Genomic DNA, 13,201 nt, shown 5'->3' with positions numbered 1-13,201 from the left:
TCGAAACAGGGTTTCTCTGTATAGCCCTGGCTGTCCTGGAACTCACTCTGTAGACCAGGCTGGCCTCGAACTCAGAAATCTGCCTGCCTCTGCCTCCCAGAGTGCTGGAATTACAGGCATGCACCACCACCGCCCGGCCCTGCTTTTAACTCTTGATGCTCCCACTTCCACCTCTCAATTGAGGATAGGACATGTGTGCCACCTGGCCCAGTTCCAGATTAACCTTCTTAAATCTAGCTGTGGCCACATTACTCTTCTTTATAAGACTCTTTTAACATCTCAGAAGTAATGATCTCTTTTAACATCTCAGAAGTAATTAATGATCTCCCACTTCTGGACCTTATCCACTATCTAAAAAAATGTTGAGGTCAGCAGGCGAAAACCTTCCAAGACACAAAATTCCATGGACTTTTTACTCATAATAGATCCAGATTTTGAACACTTTTAACCACTTTCACAACTACAACTAATACCTAGGTCACCGTGTCTCACCTAGATGTCTACTATGCCTTGTAATTAGTCTCAGAGCTTCTACTTTTTATTCTCAATTTAAAAGACAGACCCTAAGTAAAATACAAGCCATGTCATTGCTCAAGACTGTCTAGTGCATTCCCATTTTCACCACGCATAAAAAGCCACAATGTATATTGACTTTCAAGCTTCTAAATGATCTAGCAGCCTGCTGACCTCAATACTTCCCCTGACCCTCTCCTTACATGGCTTGAGCTAGACTAACTTACCAGTCTTCAAATACACCAAGCACTTCAAATACACGCTTGCTCTTCCATCTATCTGGAACATTTCTCTTCTCTAGCCCAATTATCACATGGCATTCTGCATCATTTCTTTCAACTCTCTGCTCAAATGATGTCACCCTATCAAAACACCTTCCTTTATCAATCCTATCCGTACTGTCATTCCCTTTCCTAATACTAACCACTAGATTAGTATTTGTATATATCATTTATTACTATCTGTTATATTTGCTTATGTGTCTGCATGCTTGTGTTTGTGTATGTTCTGAGGACTGGATTCGAGTCCTTGTAAGGAACATACTAACTGAGCTATATTCTCAACCCCTATTTGTCATATTTTGTTTGTTTACTATTTGTCTCTTTACACTCCATAAAAAAAAAAGAAATTTCATCTGTCTTGTTCAGAACAGTGCCTGGTATATAATAAATTCTCAACAAGTAGTAAATAAATTGCTCCTCACATAAACCTTTTTATTCTAAAGAGACTTGTTGGCTTTTGTTTTGTTTCACATCCAATTTTTTTTGCAACTTTTAAAAATTAAAAGTATAATTACATCTCATTGTTCCCTCCAACCCCTCCATATCCCCTCTATACTCCCAATCAAATTCATGGTTTCTTTTTAGAAATTCTTATTATTTTATATATCTGAATAAGTATATATAAGGTTTCATAGCTGACCATTTAGTGAGACTTGGTGTTTTTACTGTCCAAAAATATAGTAATAGTGACTAACATATACTAAGCCCTTTTCACCATCCCAGGATACTGGATACATGAGTTTGTTATCCTATTTAATTTTACTCAATTGACAACTCCATAATGTAAGAGCTATATTATGTATATTTTAGTTTTTGCTTTGGGCTTTTGGAAATAGGGTCTCATGCAGTCAGGTTGGTTTCAAATTATCTATGTAGCCATGTCTGGCCTTGAACTCCTGATCTTTCTGCTTCTACCTCCTAGGTTGCTGTTGTTTAGGGGTTTTTTTTGTTCACTTTTTGATAGTAAGCAATTTAAAATATATATTTAGTTTCCCTAAATAGAAGGTAAACCCTATAATACTTGTGCCTGGAACATTTAATCCTGATTTAACAAATCTGGTTTATAAATTTTATTTGAAAATACATTTATTTGATTAGCATGGCTAATATCTCTTTTATCTACCATAGTCTAATGTCAACTTGAACAAGTCAGTATCCTAGTAAAGAAAAGTACAGTTGGCTAGTAAAACTATCTGAGATTAGTCTTCATTTTATCTTCAAGTAGGTATACAACCCTTTCAGAAATCATTTCCCCTCTCTAACTAATCTTAGATGTGCTAATCTATAAAGATAGTTGACCTATGTAGATTCTAACAGGCACATAGAGTTCTAAAAATAATATAATTCCATAAACATTTATTATGAGCCAAGCCAAAGTAAAAGGCTAAATTCTTCCTTGTAGTGGTTCTGTTTTAGCTAACTAGAATACATGCTGAGGAGTGTTATTTTCCTTGTGGATTACTTCAGTGCATAAATATGTTCCAATACAAGAAATGAACTACAAATATGATACGGTAATAATATTACATTCATCTAAATAACAATAGTTAAGCCAAAAAGAAAGCAGTAAGAAAAGAAAACTTGCCAGATATGACTCATGCTTGTAATCTCAATATGTGAAAGGCTGAAACAGGCAGAGTAGTTGCTTAGCATGTACAGTGTTGTAGGTTTAATTGCCATGAGTTTGAAACCAAACCAGGTTACATAATGAGTTCCACAATGTGATGGCCAAAATAGTAAATCCTGGAGCTGGAGATATAGGTTCGTGGAAGAGTGCTTGCCTTAACAGCACAAGGCCCTAGGTTCAAATCCTAGAGCTGCCAGAAAAAAAAGTCACTAAGATTTTTGTTTTTTAAAAACATCAATTAAAAAAAAAATAAAGCAGAAAAAAGGTAGACCCTAAGAGAGAAGACTTGGTGTGGATGGGGAGAAAGAAGGTCTTAGAACATAATTCTGAGTATCTGATAAAGGCAAATGGTACAAGAAAAGATGGAGGGTAATTGCTGACTTCAGAGAAAATAAAAAATCTATACATGAAAGGAAATGCAAAAGCTGGGATGAAGCTCCATTGGTAGAATGCTTGCCCACCATGGACAAGTCCCCAGCACAAACTGGGCATGGTGGTACAGGTCTAATCCCAGTACAGTAGGGCAGTAAAGGAAAGTAGAGTGAAAGGGATCAGAATCTCTCGGTCATCCTCAGCTACACAGTTATTGAGCTTAGCCTGAGATATGCAAGACCCTATCTCAAAGGGGGGGAAGGGTGGAATAGAAAAAGAAAAAAGAGGAAATGCCATCTTAATACACTTACTACACTGCTCTGATAAAGACTGTGGTCTGAAGTTAATTTTAAAATTATGTTTAGTGAAAGGAAGAAGTTAGGGGAGTATCTGAGATTTAAACAAGAAGTCAAGCTCTTCTTTAAAGACAATTAAAGGGGGGCTGGGAGTGTAGCTCCTGCTGGAGCTATTCCTTCGAACATGCAAAAGTTTAATCACCAATACCACAAAAAGCAGCAGCAGTAGAGAAAGAGGAGGAAGAGAAGGAAGAGGAAGTGGTCTAAGTATATTCATAAACATGGGCCCAACGAAGGGAAACAACTATGTATCTAACATATTTGTACTTTTTTATTTTTTATTATAACAAATGTAATCCATTTGTGGTTTACTTTAAACATAAAAGAATTGAAAATCAATTGCCCACTGACTGGTACTTTCTCCCATTTCTCTACCCCTGTATTCATAACATTTAATACAAGGCTAAGTAAACATCTTTTTACAATTCATTAAGAGTGTGTGTGTGTGTGTGTGTGTGTGTGTGTGCAGGTGTACACATGTATATAAGTGAAGGCTGTGGCATCTACAAGAGGACATCAGATTCCCTGGACCTGGAGTTATAGGCAGTTTAAGCTATTCTATGTGGGTTCTAGGAACTGACCTTGGGTCCTTTGCAAGAGCAGTATACACTCATAACACGGAACCACCAGTTCAGTCCTGGTACCCAGTATCTTTAAAAATTACTGTTGAACAAGTGATTGTGTAAAAGCCAGGAAAGGGTATTTTATCACAGAATTAGTTGTACTGGAAATAAATTTGCAGATTACTAATGAAGTATTCCCCAAATTAGTATTCTATTGAACATTACTTCTTAGAGACAGTGTAACAAACACAGGGGTCCCACAAAGACAAGTTTGAGGAGGTAGGCATGTGGGGGTAGATCTGGGAAGAATTAGGGGGAAGAGTTGGAATTGAATATGACCAAATATATTGTAAGAAAAGTTCAAAGAACTAATAAAACATATATATTTTAAAAAGAAATCTTGCCAGGCATAGTGGCTTTTGTAGTTACTGTGGTACTGTGGGCATCAAATATGTTATTTCTTTTCTTTTTCTTTTTTTTTTCTTTTTCTTTTCTTTTCTTTTTTCTTTTCTTTTTTTTTTTTTTTTTTTTTTTTTTTTGGAGACAGGGTTTCTCTGTGTAGCCCTGGCTGTCCTGGAACTCACTTGATAGACCAGGCTGGCCTCGAACTCAGAAATCCTCCTGCCTCTGCCTCCCAGAGTGCTAGGATTACAGGTGTGCGCCACCACCGCCCAGCGAAATATGTTATTTCTTAAACTGCTAAACACAGTATCTAAGAGTTAACTCAATAAAAGGTAATGATGATAACAGTAATAAAGTTGGTAAAAAATAACTCTCAATTTTTGTCCCAAAGCAAGAATGAAAAAAAGCAACCAAGTCCTGTTCTCTCCTATATACCCAACATTCTCCTCATCTGCAACCACAAACCGAGAATAAGAGGGCCTCTTGATTTTATGTTGATCATGTTACCCAGTAGTTATGTGATTTGAGGAAAATAATTGAACTTCTTTGATTTATTTTTCCTTATTGAAATATCAAATTAATGATCCATTGCTTACTCTTTTTGGTCACTGTAAGCATCAAGTAAATCTATGGAATTTGAAGTACTTTGTGACAGTCCACTGTGGATGGCATACAAGTGTAATTCCATCAGAAGAAGGAGGGCTATTGCAAGTTCAAAACTAGTTTTCATTACATAGCAAATACCAGACCAGCCAGAATTTTACACTAAGATTCTGTCTCAAGATATCTGGAGTTGCAGGTAGAGGGTAGCAAGATATCAGCGGTTAAAAGGCATTTGTCCATAAGCCTGATGATCTGAGTCCAATCCCTACAACCCACAGTGTGAATGACAGAACCAATTCCTAAAAGTACCCTCTGACCTTCACACTCACACACCCACATGTAATTAGCTAATTTTAATAATATTTTTAGAAATTTAATGATAAAACGCATTGCAAATTATAAAATGCTATATAAATTTGAGATTTCTCTCTACCATAAACTATATTTTTACCAGTAAAAAGCAACTTTGTCGCCAAGTTTTTTCTCATGGACATTTCGATCCAGCACATTGTAGCAGATGTTTGTAGTTGCTCCTTTCATCCACTCAGTGAATATTTTCCCTTTAGTCACATCAAAGTTGTACTGGAGGAATGGGCCAGGGCATGGGGTTTTCCAGTAAAATTCCTTGGCAATGTTTCCCCAAAACTCTGCAACAAAAAGAGATGTCCACAAATCACTAAGTATCAAACATATTTATCATCATATGGATTACTAGTATATGCACACGACCAAGTTACAATCACCCTGTCCTAGGACATTTTATCCGTCTAAACTAGTCATCTATTACTCTCCCACCTCCAGGCTATTCCCAGATGTTCCTTGTATACTCAAATCTGACTATCCAGAGCCAAGAGTGGTGCCACGTGCCTATCATGCCTAGGCATTTGGGAGGTAGAGGCAGAATTATCAGGAGTTCAAGATCAGTCTTTATACAGGGAGTTCAAAGCCAGCAGGTGCTATGTGAGACCTTGTTTCTAGTACATACACACACTCAAAAATATCTATTCAGATTTCACTACCTATTTAAATCATATCCATGCAGTACCTAGCACAATGACCAGTATCCAGCAGGCAATCAACAGAAAAAGAATTCTTTACCCATGAAGTCTTCCAGAATCATCTCTTCTCTTACTTTGTTCATTATCTCTTAGCTACTGCCTATTGAGCATTTCCTCCTACAACTACTTACACAAGTATGATTTCACAGGTTACTAAGTCAAGATTTGAATTTTCTTGAGAAGACATTCTCGCTAATTTTCAAAAGATAGGTATATATTTTACTCTGGAACCAAATGAGAATGATATAAGAGGAAACCAAGTGAGGTTTGAAACTTTTTATGATAAGAGAAACTATCTGAGGCTGAAACACTGAAAATAAGAAATATATCAGCAGGAATTAATCCATAATTCAGTATAGTTGGACAAGACAATATAAAAACCACATGGTATGCCACCTTTCAATCTATTAAGGAAATAAAAATTAAATAAACCCAAGGTGCTATTGTATGTACACCTATAAAATGAGATTTTTAAAAAATTTAACTTTCTCTTGGCTACATGAGATCTGTCTAGGGAATCAGATACTTTTTTTTATTTGACATTTTCTTTATTTACATTTCAAATGTTATTCCCTTTCCCAGTTTCCCTCTCAGAAACCCCTATCCCATCCCCCTTCCTCCTGCTTCTATGAAGGTGTTCCCCCACCCACCCTCCCACCTCCGCACTCTCACATTTCCCTACACTGGGGCATCGAGTCTTCACAGGACCAACAAGGCCATCCTCTGCTACATATGCAGCTGGAGCCATAGGTTCCTTCATGTGTACTACTCTCTGGTTGGTGGTTTAGTCTCTGGGAGCTCTGGGAATCTGGCTGGTTGATATGGGACTCAAATACTTTTGTACATCAACAACACTGTAAGAAATGTCTAGCAAAGAGAAGCTATAAAACTTTTTAGAATCTTTATTTACTAATTTAATTTTGGACAAATATAACATATCCATAATATATATAGAGATAGATATATCTATAGAATATCATCTATATATATAGAAAGAGAGAATATCATATATATTTATATATATCTATATATATTATGGATATGTTATATTTTCCAAGAAAATAACTCCAAAGAGGGAAGAAGGTTTTACTAAAAAGGTTTCTAAAGCAATACTACAATAGTGAAACAACAAAAGGGTACAATGATGTAGGCCTGTAATCCTACTGCTTGGAAGGAAGAACAAGAGAATCAGGAGTTCAAAGCCAGCCTTAGCTAACAGGAAATTTGAGGCCACCCTGAGTTACATGAAACACTGACTATAAAAAAAATTCATAAATAATAAAACTAGAGCTGGAGAAACAGTTCAGTTCATAATGTGATTGCCACACAAGCACGAGGATCTAGCATAGCGGCACTCATTTGTCATTCTAGTGCATTGAGGGCAGAGACAGGTAGATCTCTGGGGCTTGCTGAGCCACCAAAGGTTGTCCTCTAGTCAACACACACACACACACACACACACCTTAAAACAAACTCCAAAGTCTAACAATTAAAAAGTGGTAAAAACTAGTAATTATATATGTACATATATATAAATTATAATATAATAAAACAATAGTGTTGTTGATGTATAAAAATATCTGATTTCCTAGACAGACCTCATGTAGCCAAGCATAGAGTTAAATTTTTTTAAAGTCTTGTTTTATAGGTATACATACATTAAAAACATACAAGTGACTCTATTTTAAAGAAGCTAGCCAGGACTATGTACCAAGACCCTCATGCATACAAACATGCACAGAATGTCTTTTTTTGTTTGTTTGTTTTTGTTTTTTTATTTTCTATAGTCTTTGTTTACATTCCAAATACTTTCCCCTTTCCCGGTTCCCCCCTTCCCATATGTCCCATAAGCCCTCTTCTCTCCACCCATTCCCCAATCACCCCCTCCCATTTCTCTGTCCTAGTATTCCCCTACAATGCTGGATCAAGCCTTTCCAGGACCACAGAATGTCTTTTACAATGACATATATGAAAGCAGTGTTCCCAGAACATCAGCCTACTAGTGTTAGATAAGTCTGCTGTAATAACTGAAGGTGTTAAGCCTAAAGAGAAGGGGACAAATTAGGAGACTGCTTTCTGCTTTCTTGACTATGAGAATGGTGTCTATGAAAATGGAAGAAAGGGTCAGTCTGAGAGGTATGTTGCAATAGTACTTGACAGAATTTGGTGAAACACAAATTGTGGAGTCAGAGAATATTCCGATATTCAGAGTATTGGTTCTCTATCAAGGGGATGTTGGTTTAAATCCTAATTCATAAAAGCCTTGCTTTATGACCTTATGTATATTAGTCTTTCTAAGCTTCAGTTTCCTTCTCTGTAAAATGTAGGTTGTACCCACATCAAATCAAACTGAAATACTGCTTAGTAAACAATAATAATTCATAAGGTATAAAAGAGATATGAAAAGATGATGATAGAAGAAATTTATAGTTTCGGATAATGCCATTGACATTACCAGAAAATAGAAAATTAGGGCAAAAATGAATAAATTAGGGAAGAAAGCAGATTTGTAAACCTCACTCACAGACTTGTTTTATTCAGTATAACATCATCAAAGTGTGTGAAATATAAATAAATTGTCTATCGTCCTGCGAAATTTGGAAGCAAAATATAAGTGAAAAGCCAAGGTGTGAGGCTATATACACAGAATAGGAATTATTGTGTAGTATTAGCTTACCCCAGGGAAATAGATGGAAGTCGTGATAGAAGAAAATACAGAGAAAGAGAGGGGGAAAGCCGGGCATGGTGGCACACGCCTGTAATCCCAGCACTTGGGAGGCAGAAGCAGGCGGATTTCTGAGTTCGAGGACAGCCTGGTTTACAGAGTGAGTTCCTGGACAGTCAGGGCTACACAGAGAAAAACCCTGCTTCGAAAAACCAAAAAAAAAAAAAAAAAAAAAAAAAAAAAAAAAAAAAAGAAAAGAAAAAAAAGAAAGAAAGAAAGAGAGGGGGAAAGACACGTGAGGACTCAAAGTTGGACACTACTTGTATAGCAATGGACGACTTCACAGTTGATTCAATACTATTTTGCGTTGCTTAGTATCTGCCTCATCTACATTTTTTTTTGGTTTTGTTTTGTTTTGTTTTGTTTTGTTACACAAAGACAGGGTTTCTCTGTGTAGCCCTGGCTGTTCTGGAACTCACTCTGTAGACCAGGCTGGCCTCGAACTCAAAAATCTGCCTGCCTCTGCCTCCTAAGTGCCAGGATTAAAGGCGTGGGCCACCACCGCTGGGCTATCCACATTGTTGTTAAACAAAGCATTACTTATTTAGTGGCTGCTGGGTATCAAATATTTGATAATGGACCCTTTATTACCCACTTTAGACTTCTTAGTCTATAAATCTAGTGTTATTATTTCTATCGTAGAGATGAATAAATTCAATATAGGTTTTTAAATTTGCCTAAGACTGTGTGCAAAACTATTTATGTATTTTTCTGAGCATGATTTGTAGCTTGTGTTTACTTTACTACCAAATATCATGCTGCCTCTCAACCAGGATGTGGTGGTAGGGTTTTATTGTTATTTGTTTTCTGTTTTTGACAGGGTCTCACTATGGAGCCTTGGCTGTTCTGGAACTACCTATGCAGACCAGGCTGGCCTTGAACTTACGAAGACCTGCCTCTGCCTCCCCAGTGCTTGGGACTAAAGACACATGCACCAGGCCTGGCCAGGATGCACCCTAAACTGTCTTGACACTTAAGAACGGGTCAAGGCATAGAATTATCTCTCAGAATCTGAGTTACTAGAATTTAGGTCCAAATTTATTTTTTTAAGCAAAAATAATCAGCACATTGACAACGTGAACAACTGTGTGTTGGGACTGCTGTTATTTTACACAGAGGCAGGACTCCTAGATGGGAAACACACCTTGCACTGACGCTGAGCAAAATGAGCAGAGTGCATTCGTTAAAGGTCCGAGGGAGGCAATTGTTGGCTGGAGGCAAAGGTGATTCTCTTCAGCGCCCTCCTTCCCTCGGGCTTCACTCTTGCTCCTCGAGCCCTTCCTTTCACCCCAGGGCTCTCTTTCTCATGGGACTTTCTCCTCACCGAACCCCGCTTCTCAGAGAACCCGCATCTCCTCGGGAAAACTCACAAAACTGCCAAGTGGCCAGAGAGTCCCCCAACTTCTCGGAAGTCTCGCCTCACAAATCCCTCGTGCTTCGCACGGAACGCCATCTCTTTCGAATCCCTTTTCCATCTCCCTCAGGGACCCCCCCCCCCATCTCCTCCCTTTCTAACGGAGCTCGGTAAACCCCCCTCGGACTCCCGCTCACTGGCGCCCCCAAGAGTCGCCCGGGCCCAGCCTCACCCCGTGGCTCCTCCACAGAACGCCGGTGCAGCTCGCGGTAGCGCTGCAGAGAGGGGACGTGCGCCGAGCGTCTGACCTCCGGCGGCGGGGACCAACCCCGCACCCGGCCCTCGGCGCCGGTCTCCTCGCGAGCCCGGCTCCCGCTGCCGCTCTTGCGCCGCTCCTCGGGAAGACCCATCGCGTCAAGTTCTGAGCACCTTGGTCGCCGTTGCGGTCGCTGCGGGTGCCGGGGCGGGGAAAACAGGTCGACCCTAGAGGCGGGGCCTCGGGTGAGGGCGGAGCCTGAGGCTAGAGGCCGTGCTCTAGGCATCCAATAGTGGGTAGGGCCATGCGTGAAGGGGCGGGGTCAGCAAAAACCGCTGAAGAAAAGCGGGGGGTAAGGGCGGAGCTGACTTGCCGGAAGGGGTGGAGCCGTAGTGAAAGCTGAAGGAATGGTCGGGGAATGACAGGAGAGGGGTGGGGCCTTAGAATGACAGAGGAGGGGCGGGGCCAGAGGTGACAGGAGAGGAGGCGGGCCCGTGGAGTGATGGGGTGTAGCCTGGCTGGATGTGACACGAGAGGAGGCAGGGCTGTGGAGTGACCAAGTTAGGGTCTTGGAGTGGCAGGGGTTGAGTTACAGCGCCGCGCAGCTTCAGACGTGAAGGTCTGGCTAATAAGAGGCATTGTGTCATCCGTTGTGCACTTACCATGGCCTGATTGCGTGATCCTGTCACTCCAGAGTTGGATAGCCAGGTGCAATACAGTTCCTTCTGGGTGCCAAACAGCACCCTATTCCGTTCTCATGGAAAAATTCCTGCACGACCTTGAGGGCACAGCTCCCGGATATGACACTTCCTGCCAACTTGTTCTGATTCTCTCCCACCTCTTAGGACATGTCATTCTTTTTTGCCTCCATAAATCGCCATCCTGACCTAAAGTACAAGACTCTTAAGTGAAGACGAGGAGAATCCTTCAGATCTTGGCCCCAAATGCACAAGTTCTCTTTGCAGTAAAGGTAAATTCAGGAAAGAAAGGGAAATTTCACAAAGTAGGGAAGCAAATAATGATTCAAGTTAGGGTCAGGTCTGTGTTCTTGTGTTGTCTGTTTTTACTAACACAAACAGAAGCTAGATCTCCTTGATAAAATACAAGGTCTATGCAATTATAATACAAGTATAAAGAGGAAAAATTTTACATTCTTTAATTCACCTAAGTACACTCCTATCTGCCACAAATTGAGTTTACTTACCTCTGACTTCCCTCTGTCCTCCTCACCCAAAAGGAAGCTGAGTAGGACACTCTCCATCTCCTTCCTACAGTTATCACCAAGGACTACCTCATCTAACAATCCAGATTGTCAAGATAAGGATATTATTTAAATATCTTTAAATCTTTAAATATTTAGCTACAAGAGTGAATCTGAGGTCTGAAGCGGGCAGCTCCTGCCGTTTAATGTCCACTTAGGGCTTGTGACCCATCTACCCACCTGCTACCCTGATCTTTGTTCAACTGACCATATGCGTAGCCCACCCTAAACTGAAAAAACTCATGCTCAGATATATGATCCCGAGCCTACCTGATCCGGCTAAGCACATACACACCTTGTAGATCAGTCAAGGGTCTCAGTGAAGGAACTGATACTTTGTCAAGGAGACATCAACCCCTCTGAACAAATACACACTTCTTTGAAATTGCACCAACTATATTAAGGAGGAAGAGCTTTTTCTGAAGGTCTCAGACCCCATGGAAAAGCCCTGCTTATAGGATATGGGTGGCATTGCCGGGCTAAGAAACAGGTTTTCCTTTAGGGGAAAAAGACTTCACTAAGGATATCTGAGCCCCGATGAGAGGGTTCAGTCTTCACTGAGGAGCCTCTACATACAGTGAAAGAGTGGACAGCTCTCAGGTGATACAGATTTCCTTTAGTAGGGACAAAACTCTCTAGCTGAATAGGAATCACAGAAACAATAATCCCTACAGACCTCACTAATAAGAACCTCTTTATGGGGAAGAAGGCATAAATTAGTTTGCCTATTGATCTGAAGACCGCCATCCCTTATTCCCAGCTCTGACCCGCCATCCTTCCTAATCTTTCTTCTAAACCTTTCCCTATCTACTGCTGCCCTCTGCTGTTTACAAGTAGCACTGAAGCTCTGTGTTCCACGGTAAACGCTAAAATAGTTCAAGTCACACTGAACCTGGAGCCAGGGATCAGGAAAGAAAGTAATATTGTGTATCCACAGCTTCACCAACCCCATCTCCCTGTTTGTGGACTGAATAGTAGAAGTTTGGACTCATAACTTTCATACTTGGAGCTAGGAGAGCGGTTCCAGAGATGGGCTTGGCAAGTATAGAAACACGTTCTCATTCTCCCCCCTCTTTTGTTTCTTTCCTCCTCCTCCTCCATCTCCTTCTCCTCCGTTTCCTTTTTCCTTCTTCTGATCCTGGGGGGGGGGGTGTCAAACCCTCACACAGGCAAGCACTCTACCAAGGAGTTACTTCCTAATCCCCTGTTCTTACTCATTTAACCTTCCCACCCCACCACCCCGCTCTACCACACCATTGTTACTTCTTTTACTTTAGCTCCAGAATCATATCAAGTACTCTTTAAAATGCCAAAGAATGTTAAGGTTCCAAAGCCCATGTTCTGGTCTACTGATTCCTGGGGTGGAATCTGAGGGTTTGCTTCTAAAGCTCCTAAAGTTGGGGGTGGGCTTTCAGGCGGGACTAGTCTCTCATGTGGACACAATAGGACGGTTCCAGGAGGAGTTAGGGCTTAAAAGAGAAGTGTGAGCAATTTGGGTGTACAGAAAGGGATGTGAGAGATGGAAAGAGAGGTTCAAGAGGGGTCTGCAGAGGAAAAAGCAGTCGGGATGAAATAGGAGCTAGGGATTGAAAAGGAATCTCGGGGTGAAATGAAGCCGGAGTTGTAAATCAAAAAGAACTCTGGGGTGTGTGAAGAGTAGTCTGAGAAGGGTCGGAGGAGTAGCTTGAGATCAGAAGAGGGGACTCTTGGAGACCACAGAGAGATTTGGGGGTCCAAGAAGTAAGTGGTCAGAAGAAGCTCTGAAGTCAAGGAGAAATTTGCGCTCACAAGTCAGTCTGTGGTCCTAGAAGCATACGGAATCTAAGCTGG

General features: G+C 40.6%; 1 protein-coding gene across 2 annotated transcripts in view; it reads right to left on the bottom strand.

Annotated features, from left to right (window-relative positions):
• Acss2 (acyl-CoA synthetase short chain family member 2) overlaps positions 1–10,348 on the bottom strand; it is a 46,236-nt gene extending 35,888 nt beyond the window's left edge. For both annotated transcript variants that reach the window (XM_052184039.1, XM_052184040.1), the window contains exons 1-2: positions 10,087–10,348; positions 5,169–5,364 (exon numbers count right to left, since the gene is read on the bottom strand). In XM_052184039.1, coding sequence (XP_052039999.1) covers positions 5,169–5,364; positions 10,087–10,264 — 374 coding nt within the window. In that variant the 5' untranslated portion in view covers positions 10,265–10,348. The remainder of the gene's footprint in view (positions 1–5,168; positions 5,365–10,086) is intronic.
• Positions 10,349–13,201: the final 2,853 nt, after the last annotated feature.

The sequence above is a fragment of the Apodemus sylvaticus genome, chromosome 5, assembly GCF_947179515.1.
Source record: "Apodemus sylvaticus chromosome 5, mApoSyl1.1, whole genome shotgun sequence".
Lineage (NCBI taxonomy): Eukaryota > Metazoa > Chordata > Mammalia > Rodentia > Muridae > Apodemus > Apodemus sylvaticus.
This window is presented reverse-complemented; position numbering and strand designations above follow the sequence as displayed.